The 12,705-nt window shown below is 43.4% G+C and overlaps 1 protein-coding gene across 4 annotated transcripts in view; it reads left to right on the forward strand.

Moving 5' to 3' along the window:
- Positions 1–12,705, forward strand: part of LOC119187843 (large proline-rich protein BAG6) — a 233,953-nt gene that overhangs the window by 13,250 nt on the left and 207,998 nt on the right. For all 4 annotated transcript variants that reach the window (XM_037435931.2, XM_037435932.2, XM_075878767.1 and 1 more), the window contains exon 5: positions 12,077–12,294. In XM_037435931.2, the coding sequence (XP_037291828.1) occupies positions 12,077–12,294 (218 nt within the window). The remainder of the gene's footprint in view (positions 1–12,076; positions 12,295–12,705) is intronic.

Here is a 12,705-nt window from a genome sequence, read left to right on the forward strand (position 1 = left end):
TCACCACCGCGTACCGTCGGACGGCTGTGTGAGATAGTGCGAGAGTGCCACTCATTTCTGAAAATTGGTATAGCGAGAAATGGGTTTGTGGTGGGCACTTTAGGCAATATTTGGTGTGGCACTGTATTTATTGCTTCTTCAGTGGCGATGGCGCACGTGAAGAATTGTAACTTAGTGAATAATGCATACTTCGTGTATAGTACGTGGTTAGCCGCGTTCTCTGCACGTATGCAGGTATTAATGAGGTTTTAATACTGTAACAAGCTTCGAGCATGGGGGGGGGGGGGGGGGTACCTAGACTTGCGCAAGGTTCTTCTTCGGGGAAAGGGGGGGTGAAGTTTCGTCGCAGCGCCCCCTCCCCACCCTATCATGTTGATGTATGGGGCTGGCTTTGCACCCCCCTCTCTGCCTCCCGTGCGCACGCCCATGTGAGTGTGCGCGCGCTGCCAGAACTTCATGCTGCAGCCAGCTAGTTGGTGCAATATCCTTCACTGTTTTATGTTTCTGCTTCTGTATAGAATCCGGCTTGTTTTTTTGTACTTATTTTGTGGGCTTGCTGCTTCTATATAAATGATTATGTAAACTGAGATAACATTAAGCTAAATTAAAGCTACATTTTCTTCTTCTGTGTGTATCATGAAAAAGCCCGTGTGGGCTCCGAACACAAAGGATGCTGCTCCAAAAGCAGATTTTGCCTGCTCCAGTGGCTGCTCCAGTGGCTGCTCCAAAATATTGGAAGGCATTCCCACCACTGCTATGTGCTTGCTAGACTCGTGCTTCAGAAGTAATAGTGCAAGAACAATGTAAGTGTAGGAGAATGTTTTAGCTGATCAAGAGGAAGGACCCTCAGCAAAATTGGCAGGAAGTTAGTATGGCTGGTGTAACACAAGTTTGCTTGCAAAGAATTTTTCAAGACAGCCCCGCCACGGTGGTCTAGTGGCTAAGGTGCTCGTCTGCTGACCCGCAAGTCGCGGTATCGAATGCCGGCTGCGGTGGCTGCAATTTCGATAGAAGCAATAATGCTGTAGGCTCCTGTGCTCGTATTTGGGCCTGCGTTAGAGAACCCCAGGTGGTCGAAATTTACAGAGCCCTCCACTACGACATCTCTCATAATCATATGGTGGTTTTGCGACGTTAAAACTCGCATATGAATAATTTTTCGAGACTTCACGAACTTTGTTATCTGAATGCTTGTGATGTGTAAAGATACCGTGTAGCCAAGCATAAAGGTAGTTTTGGTTACTGTTTTTCTATGCAGCCAACACCACGAGGTACCCATAAATGTGCAGAAATTTCCTTACACTAAACTTCAGTCACCCTGGAGGACCCTGTGCTAATTGTGAAAAAGATATAAAGTTTCGGTTTAGCAGCAGTCATAGCAATTGAAATGTGTTTGACACTTGCATGATCATGAGATTCGTTGTATAATTGGCTGTGTATAGAGTACGGCATGAACAAATTTCTTTTGATGATTACAAACACTCGCTGTTGTAATGATCCCATGATGAGTAGTGCAGACAGATGCAAGGAGCATGTCAAGTTGCCAAAACACTGATAATGTGACCTCCAAATTTTAGCATGCGAGAAAAATAGTGCACACAAAGCCACCAGTCATCTTGGCTTTCCTCAGCCTTTGAACTTGACGAATATTACCAGCAGTATAAATAATGGGTAATCGTGCACTGCCTGAAAGCTAGGGCTACTGCCTGATTGCATGGCTGACTAGAGGGGAAGAAAAACTTGTTAACCTGGCTCAGCTTTTCAGTTTTCAACATGGGGGAGAGGTGCGCATTAAGTTGCTGTTCTTCACTGTTGACCCTGGTGGGCTTTCTTATGCACCCATAGAATACAGCTTGTCAGCCATTATACACAGTGTTCATGTAATGTCGATTCTGCCATTTTCGCCCTCTCCCGCCGTGCCTGGGTTCCTGGTTACCTATAGCAGTTCGCGTGCTGCAGTCCTGTTTGTTGAGGACTCGTCATCTATTGCTGTGCGTGATGTCAAAAGAAAAGCCGTGCGGGTTTTTTGTTGTTGTACTTTAACGAACTCATCGGATCAGGAAGGCCTCGCTTGTTCACTCGATACAAGACCAGAAAAAGATACGGGACAAATATACCAGCCACTGCGTACACCGGCTCTCGCCACGACCAACGAGGGCACATTATCTCGCTTTCACGGCACATTGCGTGGCCCAAGAACGAGTGAAAGGCTAAAGTCTCTCGAGCCGCAGTTTCAACAGTGGATGAGTGAAACGCAGCAACTCCCATAAAAAATGAGCCATCGGGCAGAGGTATAGCAAGTTTACAAGATATATAATATCAAAGGGCCAGTAAACAAAGCCAATTTTCAGATGTTCTTGTAAAGAGAAATATGTGCACTTTTAATTCGTCAACGTGCTGCCATAAGAATTTTGCGAATACGTGCTATATTAAGCAAGTTACAGGGGCTAGAACACCGCTTTCAGCTGGTTTCAAATTTTTGCGCAGCCTCTCCACCCATCTCCTTCAGAGGGAGGGGAAGGCGTAGCCTGTCGTCAGGACTCCGTCCACTTCAGCTACGCGACAAGACGTAGGCAATTAGCATCGTCGGTGCACTCGATCAGTCGCAACACACTTTCGCTTGCTGCGATGTCCGATTGTTTACCGTTTACCCGATGCCGATACTTCTCTGCAGCCCAGTCGCTCGATTTGCTGCCGGCAACGATTTGCAGCTAAACTGCGTAACCCGGACATAAAGTTGGCCAGATTTTTTTGGAGTTTTTCGGACTGTCACGCCATCTGGGAGCAGCAACACAAAACACAAATAATGCGTTTAATAGTGGGTGTGCTCATCAGTAGGTGGCGCGAAAATCTGCTCACTCCCAAAAACTGGGCCAGTGACGTGTCCAGATTTCGGTGCATGGAGCCTATGGAGAGTTTTGCAACTCGTATGATTGAATAACTATGTCGTAGCTCTGGGTGGGAACAGGAACTGTCTTTGACTTCACTACTGTTTGTTGAGACCTGGTTTAGACAAAACGTAATCGCTGCGGTCTACTCTACGAATTACCAAGCTTGTTTGGGTGGTGGAAAAAAAAAATGACAGAGCCTGTTGACTGGCCCTATAATAATAACTTTAACATATTGCTGCTGTCCATGCCACCAAAGTAACTCATGTAGGGAGGCTCTCCAAGAGTTTTAAACAGTGATGATGTTGAGGCTCTTTCATTGCAGTTTGTGTAAACAGTCGAAGAAAGAATTGTGTGGGGGGTAGAGACTTCACGTGGTGCGTGCCACGGTATATTACTTTTCTTGTTGTGAGCTAATGGACAGTCATGTCCTTGAAAATGATGGGAATCAATCGACCAGTGTTCAAAAAACCTGACCCTCACTTCTCGAACCGATCGGCTGTGCTTCAAACCGCGAGTGATCAAAGATTGTTTTACATCCATTTTCAGTTTGTTTCAATGTAATACCTGACTTCCTGCAATAGTCATCACGATTTTAATCCCTGACACGCTGATTGTGCACACAGTGCTTGCGGGCAAGTTTGTATGTACAGTAATCTCGATAAGCTATCTCCGTTTGCAGATACGCGCTTAGATATAGCACTTACCCATAATGAAGTTACATCTGAAGACGCAAATATCATCTGGGTTCTTCAAGTTGTTTTTGGTAATGCGTGCCAGCGAAACACGCCGGTGCTTTTTGGAATATCGCAATGTGCGGACTCGATTTCAGGTAATAACTTTCGGCAAAAAGAACACCTCGGCACTCTGCTCCCTCTTTGTGGACTGCTAAATCAACTTGCCTCACCAGCAGCTGATAATTGCTCAAACTTGCATCGTGAGGGAAAACTTAACGGGCGTAAGCACGAGGAAACAATATGGCAGCGGACAGTGATGGAGTCGGTAGTTACCCGGGCATGTCATTGGGGCATTGTGGAAGTGGGAAGGGGCACTGCATGAGGCACGTGCACGCTATGTATAGGATTTTATTATATTCGGTCTTCATGAAACATTGCAAGGGTGATCAAAGTTAGCCTGGCCTGTTAAGCCAGACCACATTGAAGTGAAGTTTGTGCAATGAAGTTCACATGTAGATAGATAGATTTGTGGGGTTCAACGTCCCGAAACCACAATATGATTACGAGAGTCGCCGTAGGGGAGGCTTCCAGAAATTTCGACCACCTGGGGGTTCAACATGCACCCAACTCTGAGCACACGGGCCTACAGCATTTTCACCTACATCAAAAATGCAGCCACCGCAGCCGGGGTTCGATCCAGCAACCTGCGGGTCAGCAGCCGAGTACTTTAGCAACTAGAACACCGCGGCGGGGCAAGTTCACATGTAAGAAAAATGTAATGAAGCATACTAGCACTCTATACTTTGGCTGTGCTATTCCTCAAATGATGATCAAACAGCAAATTCTGCGGTCTGCAATTTGTGAAGTGTTTATTATTGCATTTCACATAAAGTAACCTTCAGTTACGGCTTCTTTTGTGCATGCTCAATGCTCAGATCGATTTTGCATTGCTTGCATGTTCACCTATACTTTTGTGGTAGGCAAATATAAAAAAACCTTTATGGCGGCAGAAAAAAAAATAATCATAAGCTACTAAAGCCAGTGTACATGGATTTTCGTGGGTACAGAAGAAACAATATTGGGCCAGTTGGTGTTGTAGAAACTGAAAAAAAAAAAAAACAGTACTCTAGACGCTGATAAGGAAGGCAATATGTGTCTATCTGTCAAGTGCGTATTGTAAATTGTCAATCTTGTAAAGTAAGCGCTAAAAATGGTGCTTTCCAATATTTTAAGCACGTCGCTACACATTAGATGCTCCCTGTGGCAACAAAACTATCTGGCCATGCCAGATTAGAGTGCATGCCCGGGCTCTGTCAGTAATGGTGCCAAGAAATTTGTGGCTTGTGTGTTGTTTGCTTCAAGCATTTTTTGAAGCTCTAGGAAGCATGATACATGTACTAAGTTTCATTTATTCTCTACAAATAATTTGATATTACCTTATTTATGTGGATAACTTTTGGTTTGTGGCCACCGAGTTGAGCAGCGACGAAGCAGTGTAGGTGGCTTGGACAGGTGGCCCCAGAAAGCTACGACACCCAAGCAACAGCAAAAAAATGAGCACTCTGACAGTTGCTGTGGCTTTCAGCAGCAGCCATGAGTGATTTAGCAACTGATGCTTTACAGGCATGTACCTTAAGGAGGGCGAAGAGGTCTGGAGGTCATTTGCCATTACTACAGATCTGGTTTGACATCACTGAAACTTTCGTTGCCCTTTCCATAGAGCTACGTCAGAGTTGGATGTGCTATTGATAGGTCTCAATAAGGAGAATGAGCACTTGGGTGCACCTTGAAAGTGAATTAACGTATATTCTAAACGTTTCCTGTGCCTGACCCTTCTGGTAGAGTGTCCTTGAATACAGAGTAAACCCACAACAGGCTTATTATAGCCTCGAAATTTCATGGCTACACCTAAATTCTGCTATCAAAATAAAAATTCACGATATAATTCGTATCAAGATTTAAAAAAACATGCACCATAGCCTAGGGTGTGATGTAGTTACAGAATTGCCTCTCAAGATTCCTCAGTATTGCATCCTTGTCAGTGAGAGCTCTTCACTGTCTTTTTTTTTTTTTTTTTGGCATTGTGCTTTTGCATAAGCAGGTAGAAATGGGAATTCTTTTTTTTACTAATTATCTCGCATTATTGAAATCTAATACTGAGAAATTTTGCCAGTAAAATATAGTGCCGTGACAGACATGTGTGGCACTATTCTTCTGCGTGAGATATTGCTTTAAAAAATTTTACCCCGTTCTCGGAATAAGGCACAACAAAAGCAATGACACCTTTGGTTGTTGTGTGCCTTATTTACTGTGCAGGTACCAGCTAATTCAACTGGAAGTTTTTTTAAAGGGTCCACCCCTGCATTGGGCACCTCTGTGCTGGGATTTTCATTCTCTGGCATGCTTATGAAAGAGATGGCAAGAGACAGCGTCAGATGTTGTTGTCAATCCATCTTAAGATGAAACAAAGGTTATGTGCTACCTAGAGAAATTCGCGAAACGATTCAGTTGGGAGACTTTTGGTAAAGAAGGGGAAATGTCCTTCGAAACGTATCTATATGATAGCATTTTGTTCATGTTGCTGTGGATCATAGGTGGCAAGTGGTGCTGCATTGTGGGCCATACACGATTCGCCTTATGTTCATCATAACAGCGTAAGCATTTTAGCCGATCGCTGCGGATGGCGTGGACAGGTAGTGCCATCTGGCGGGCATTATGTGAAATCGGGCTGGTTCGGGCAGAGGATTGCGTCGCATTTAAAAGTGCACTTGGTCGGGTTTTGATATTGCGGTTTTTCGCTAATTAAGTTATTTTCGAATTTGTTGAACATTTCAGCTATTGGGCGCGGGACAAGAGTCTCTCAGCAACATGAAAACATCATTGTCTAGACATAGCAAAAAAATCGCTAGAGTTGGCCTTTCAAGACATCTTCTGGTATGATATAGCGTGCACCACAGGAGAGGGAAACATTATACGCATTTCCACGTGCACGTGCCCTGTTCTGTGCCTCTACATGCGGCAGTTAACTGCTGCTATAGGGGGCCCTGCCACGGTGGTCTAGTGGCTAAGGTACTCGGCTGCGGACCCGCAGATTGCTGGATCGATTCCCGGCTGCGCCGGCTGCATTTCCGGTGGAGGCGGAAATGTCGTAGGCCCGTGTGCTCAGATTTGGGTGCACGTTAAAGAACCCCAGGTGGTCTAAATTTCCGGAGCTCTCCACTACGGCTTCTTTCATTAGCATATGTTTTTTGGGACGTTAAACCCCACATATCAATCAAATGTGCTATAGGGGGCTTGTAGACTTTGCAAGACTGATTAATTAAAAGGGGCAGAAAAAGAAACGACTAATGCCAGCACATTTCCCAATCTTTTTTATGGGGTACAGAAGCCATTTTTCAGAAGTGTGTTTACACTCCCATACAAATCTCCTCTATACAGATATGGCTCTGAATAAGGGTTAGCAAATGCTAGTAAGATATTTTGTTTTGATAATAAAGGGACTGACAGATTTTTCTCAGCCTTTTTTTTTTTTTTTTTTTTTTTGCAAGACAGAAAGCTCATCCTTCGTAATGTTTGTGGCTGCAGTAGTTGATCCTAAAAGTCCGTAGTTATTTTACAAGCAGCATTTTTCAATCGGAAAGGCTCTGCACAGATGTACCTTTTCTCCAGTGACGCTGAAAATTGATAGCGATGCCACCAGCCCTTCTTGCAATTTATGAAAACTGTTGTTCTGCTTTTGCAGGAGTTCTTGCAACTATGTCTATTTACCTTTATTTTGAGCTTTTCCATTATATTGCTATATTACCACCGGCTGGTAAAATGAGATGTGGCATTATACACCTTTCCTGTATTTGTAGTGAGTTGTGTGTGCACCCAAAGTTGCCTGTGTCATAGTGGCTTGTCGTGGCTTTGTTACTCTCCCGATATAGAGCCAATACCAAGTATTCAAAAGCATCGCTACGCATGTGCACGGCCGTGACGTGTAGTAGTCCACATCATTTCTAAGTGCAGGTAGCAAAATCTGGGATGCTCTAAAAATTTTATCTAGCTATAAACTCTATAAAGAGACAATATTTTAATAGTAACATGCAAAAAAAAAAGTTGACCGCATACAGCATTTAATGGTCACATAGCCAGGTACATCGGATCATTTATGTTTTTGCCACCAGAGGCACGCTACGCATCATTTTTTTGTGTTTTTTGATGAAAAAACAAATATAAATCCACCTCGTGAGAAAATCATGTAGACTTGAGTCAATATGACGAACAAGTTTTTCATCACTATAGTTATCTTATTTCATGTTGTAAGTCCCTTTAAAATCGTTTTTCTCGTGGTGCACCTACTGACATTAACAGCAGCTTGATGTCTGGCTACAGTTTGAATTTTTTCGTGACTTCACGCTGCACGACGATAGTTATAGCGCGATAACATAACGACGACACAGAGACAAGAAGGAGACGAAAGACGTGAGTGCTAACTTCCAACTGAGTTTATTGCGCAGAGCGCGAAAATATATACAGGAGACAGTAACCATGTGACAAAAACCATATGGCACAAAGAGCAAAACATGATTAAGAGAAAAAACAAAAAAACAAAAGCACAGAAAAAGGCAAAGAAAAGTCTATAAGGAAACGAAACAGAAAAGTAAAGGTAACGTAACTACTTGCGCGCAACAAAACCTTCGAGGAACCTTAGTTCCTTCTCGGACAGAGACACGGAGGGCTTGCTAATGCATGACACCTGTTCGCGTGCCATCTGCACGGCCTTGGCGATGACTCGGGTGCGCTCATCCTTGTGCTTGTACAGCGTCGCTGTGTTCTTGAAAAGGGGCACAGAGTTGCACTCAGTGCAGTACTTCGTCTCCTTCTTGTCTCTGTGTCGTCGTTTTGTTCTCGCGCAATAACTATCGTCATGCCATACCAACTAGCCCAAGCTGCCACATGTCTATTTCATGCAGCAATCTGGCTAGTTGTGATGACGTCAGGCACTAAAACTTTGATGGCCATTATTGCATCATCGAAACATGGTAAATAACCGCATGTTCATCATCAATGGAGCCACGGTCTGGAGCTGCTGTGGAAACATTACAGTATCTTGCACGAGCACGTTATGGGAGGCTCATACCATGTTGCGATGTTTGGGTACAGTAGCAACAGAAACTGGCTTTCGAAAACACGTTGGAATTACTTTCTCAGGGTGCTATCTAGGCTTTTGAGGGCTTTGCCTTTTATTTGACTGAAAAAAAAAGAACAGTGCAAAATTTTTGTGTCACTACTCTTAAAGCTGTGAGATAGCTAGTGTTAGTATGGAAGAACGACAACCTCGCACTCTTCATCGTGCTGTGGCTGGATCTTGACTTGTTTTCCGCCCAGCTTTAATAATCCGAAAGATAAAACTCTGCGGCATATTCAGTGAATGCTTCTGGAAAGCCTGAAGCCTTGAGGTGGAATGCTTGAGCTTCGAAGCTCCAAAAAATGCTGTGCTGGCAAGATTTGTCAGCACAGCATTTTTTGCCAGCACAGCAAAAAGCTGTGCTGGCATTTAAAAGACAAGTGCTTGCTATGCCTTGCTTCACTAACTTACTGGGAGTAGAAGAAAATGAAAGCAAAGGTTTCTGCATTTTTCCTTTGTTGTTCCCTTGCCTTTTGGTTTGTGTTGCCGTTTTACTTTTTTGGCTTGCTCGGTCTTCTTGCATTGCTGCTCATTTGTTCTGTGTTTTTTTTGTGTGTGTGTGGTTTCAGTATTTATATTAATGTTTCTGCACAACGAACTCGGTTCCTCAGTTTGCGCTCTAGGCATTGTTGCATGTACACCATGGCTTTGTAGCTAGTGAATATGCTGTAAATATTAGTTTTACTGAGTTCCTAATGTTGCCATTATTCACTTAATTACCAAAAGGCATCTTTTCTATTCGTATGGTGGTTCTGGGGCATGAAACCCCAGTAATTGTTATTAGCAGGTGCTAGCTGAAAAGCAATCTGTAAGCACATAATCAAAGTGTCGTCCAACTTGTGAAAATGGAGTTATTATTGCCCCAGCATTTCCGTAAAAGGCAAATAATTGTTTAAGCTTTACTGGTGTTGACTCACCAGAAGGACCATTTGCCTAGCTGCCATCACTGGCACACTAAGCCACTAAAAATTGTTGAATACATGTCTGTGTACGTTATAGATTTGCCTCATTTTATTTGCACACAAGTATTCTTTCGTGGTAACCATAACTAAATATTGCATGGGTCTATTTTTTCAGTTCATTCCATTTTCAGTTCCAATGCATTTAGAATTCTTGTAAATATAAAGAGCACACAGAACAAAAACTGAAATACGTATTGCAAAATATTACTGGAGTCCTTTATTGTGAAAATAAACTTTGTGAAATATGCACTGGAGGCGAAATGCGAAAGAGACAATGGAACACATTAGTAGCTACGCATTAGCGCTGCCAAGCCTGAAGGAAGTGATGAGCTCGTTCCCAGCCTTCTTTGTTTCTTGTTAACCTTGTTTTTCTCTCTCTTTATTCTGTTTTTTGTCTATTTATATTTCTTTTTATTTCCTTTCTTAGAAAGCCGATGAGATATAGAAAGCCTAAGCCTTTTTTTCTTCATTTATCTTTTCCGCATTTATTTTTTTCCCTTCTCATTCTTTATATGCTGGGCTTTACTCTCTCTCCCCTCTTCCTTTTCTTCTCACCTTTTTATGTTCTCACCCTCCTTTTCGAACACTCTTGCTATAAAATGACATACAAGGTTATACTATGTTCCATCAGTGTGGGATACCAGAATGGTCAAGACGCCCCCCTTCAGATTGTGAGAATGAAGGTTGGAATACCACTGCCTCCTGGGGATTTTTTTTTTTTTTGCCAAGATTTTCTATTTTCTTTTCTCTCTATTTATCACCTACCTCACTCACCTCCTTGGCAAATCGACGCATGTGTTCTCTGATCGAAGCAGATAAAAAAGTAGAGCGCGTGGGCCAATTCATGGTAATAATAGTGTGGGTCACAACAGACATTTTATGCAGAGCAAAAATGGCTTTGTTGTTGACAGGTTTACTGCAGAATGCTGCTTTTTGTTAGTCTGGTTCTCTATGCGGGGTGACCCTCCAGTGGGCCATTGGGTATATGCCCCAGGTGCGTCGTGACCCAGCAACGGGACATACGGCTATGCCTCTATTTTTTCCTCTAAAAAGGTGGCACTGCCACCTTTGCAGCAGGCATATGGCATATTTGTTTTAAAGACTGAAAACAGTTTTCCGCCTTCTTTACATAAATCTATGTTTAAATATGAAGAGCTTGCCACAAAAAACACGTGAAGTCAGTTTCTGTGATAAGTTTGTTTATTTACTCTGTGCTGAGCTTTCTTTTGTGCTCGTAAAAGGTATGAGCTTCCATTATGCGTGCTGAATACCTTCGGAGCAGAAAAGAAAGCTTCTACACTTAGTCCAATGGCACATATTTCACAAAAAAAAACTGCTAGAAAAGTTTTTGAGTGACACAATGGAAGAATGTGCCGCCACTTGGTTCCTTAGAAACAATCGCAGCACTTCACCTCCAATGCTATAGACCTTATATATTAGTTGCACTTTCGAAATCTAGGCATGGTACAAGATGAACTCTCACGTGTGGGTTACTAGTAGGTCATGCAGCACACAGGACAAAAACATTTTTGAGTGCGTCATGGATCACTGGTGAGTGCGCCTTTAACATCTGGCAAGTTTTCTCCTGGAGGTGTGTGTCCTCATGCAAAAAGAAATTGTACCTTTGCATACAAGTCTCATTAAGTTCTTGCAGCCACAAGCAGATATATGCACGTAACTTTGCAGCCGCATACAGGGAGCACAGGTCATGACCCATTGGCGACCCACGACGCAGTGATTGATTTATATGTGGGGTTTAACGTCCCGAAACCACCATATGATTATGAGAGATGCCGTAGTGAAGGGCTCTGGAAATTTCGACCACCTGGCGTTCTTTTAATCTGCACCGAAATCTGAGCACACGGGCCTAAAACATTTCCCCCTCCATCGGAAATGCAGCCACCGCAGCCGGGATTAGATCCCGCGACCTGGGGGTCAGCAGCCAAGTATCTTAGCCACTAGACCACCGCGGCAGGGCCCACGACGCATTGAAGATGTTGAACATGAGGGCTCGATATTTTTATATATTGGGTTTTGCATGTTTTGGATTCTTACTAACACCCCCTGTTTGGCATTAGTTTTACTGTATATGACCTTTCTTAATGATCATATGTAAATCACCACTGTTCTAGCACCAAGAAAGCATGAGAAATGCGAGTAATATATATATATATATATTAAATCATTATACTATGTATGGGATATTCTTTCTATAGATCCATTGTCTCTTATTGCACTGACCTTTTTGTTTCATTTGTCACTCTGTTGGCATCCATATGGATACTGCTGGTGCCATTCGTTACTGCAGTGGAAGCCGTTACCTCACTCTGCACCTGTGGGTTTTCTGAATAGTAGTTTGTGGCCTTTTGTGTGCAGATGTTAATGGCAAAGTTATTCACCTGGTGCAAAGGCCACCACCGCAGCTATCCTCTGGGGGTTCATCATCAGGGGCTGCCACTAGTGGTTCTACCTTGGGAGGTGGAGGGCCCAGGGGAAGTGCGTCTGGTGGGCTGCCACATCCACGTGAAGGAGGTGGCTTTCTACTTGGTGCCTTCACCATTCCCCAGGACATGATTGATCCTGCCCAAGTACAGGTGTGCTAGCATGCTTTTACCATTGCTGTACATGGTGAAGCTTATTGCTTGTCTACATTACTAATGAACAGATAACTGGAATTTGGTGAGCTGCAGAGCTTGATCAGCTTTCATGCTATACATATTGGTGTGCAACTAAATGTGCTTTTCTACTCGGCCTCTAAAAGGCAGCAGGCATTGCACTGTATAACCACACTAGTGTCGAACATAAAGGAGTAATTTATTTCAACTCCCAACTTCTGGTGGCAGCTGACATTGTATAATTGCCATTCCCAGGCAGTGAAGGAACCAAAAGCAAGGTACCTTCAGAAAGGGCGAATACACAGAATAGCGTTTTCACACTTTTGTGACAGCCCCATGTTTGTGCTGCTTGTGCCCGTGTTTGTGCTGCTTGGCGACATGCAACAGTTG

The sequence above is a fragment of the Rhipicephalus microplus genome, chromosome X (genome assembly GCF_043290135.1).
Source record: "Rhipicephalus microplus isolate Deutch F79 chromosome X, USDA_Rmic, whole genome shotgun sequence".
Classification (NCBI taxonomy): domain Eukaryota; kingdom Metazoa; phylum Arthropoda; class Arachnida; order Ixodida; family Ixodidae; genus Rhipicephalus; species Rhipicephalus microplus.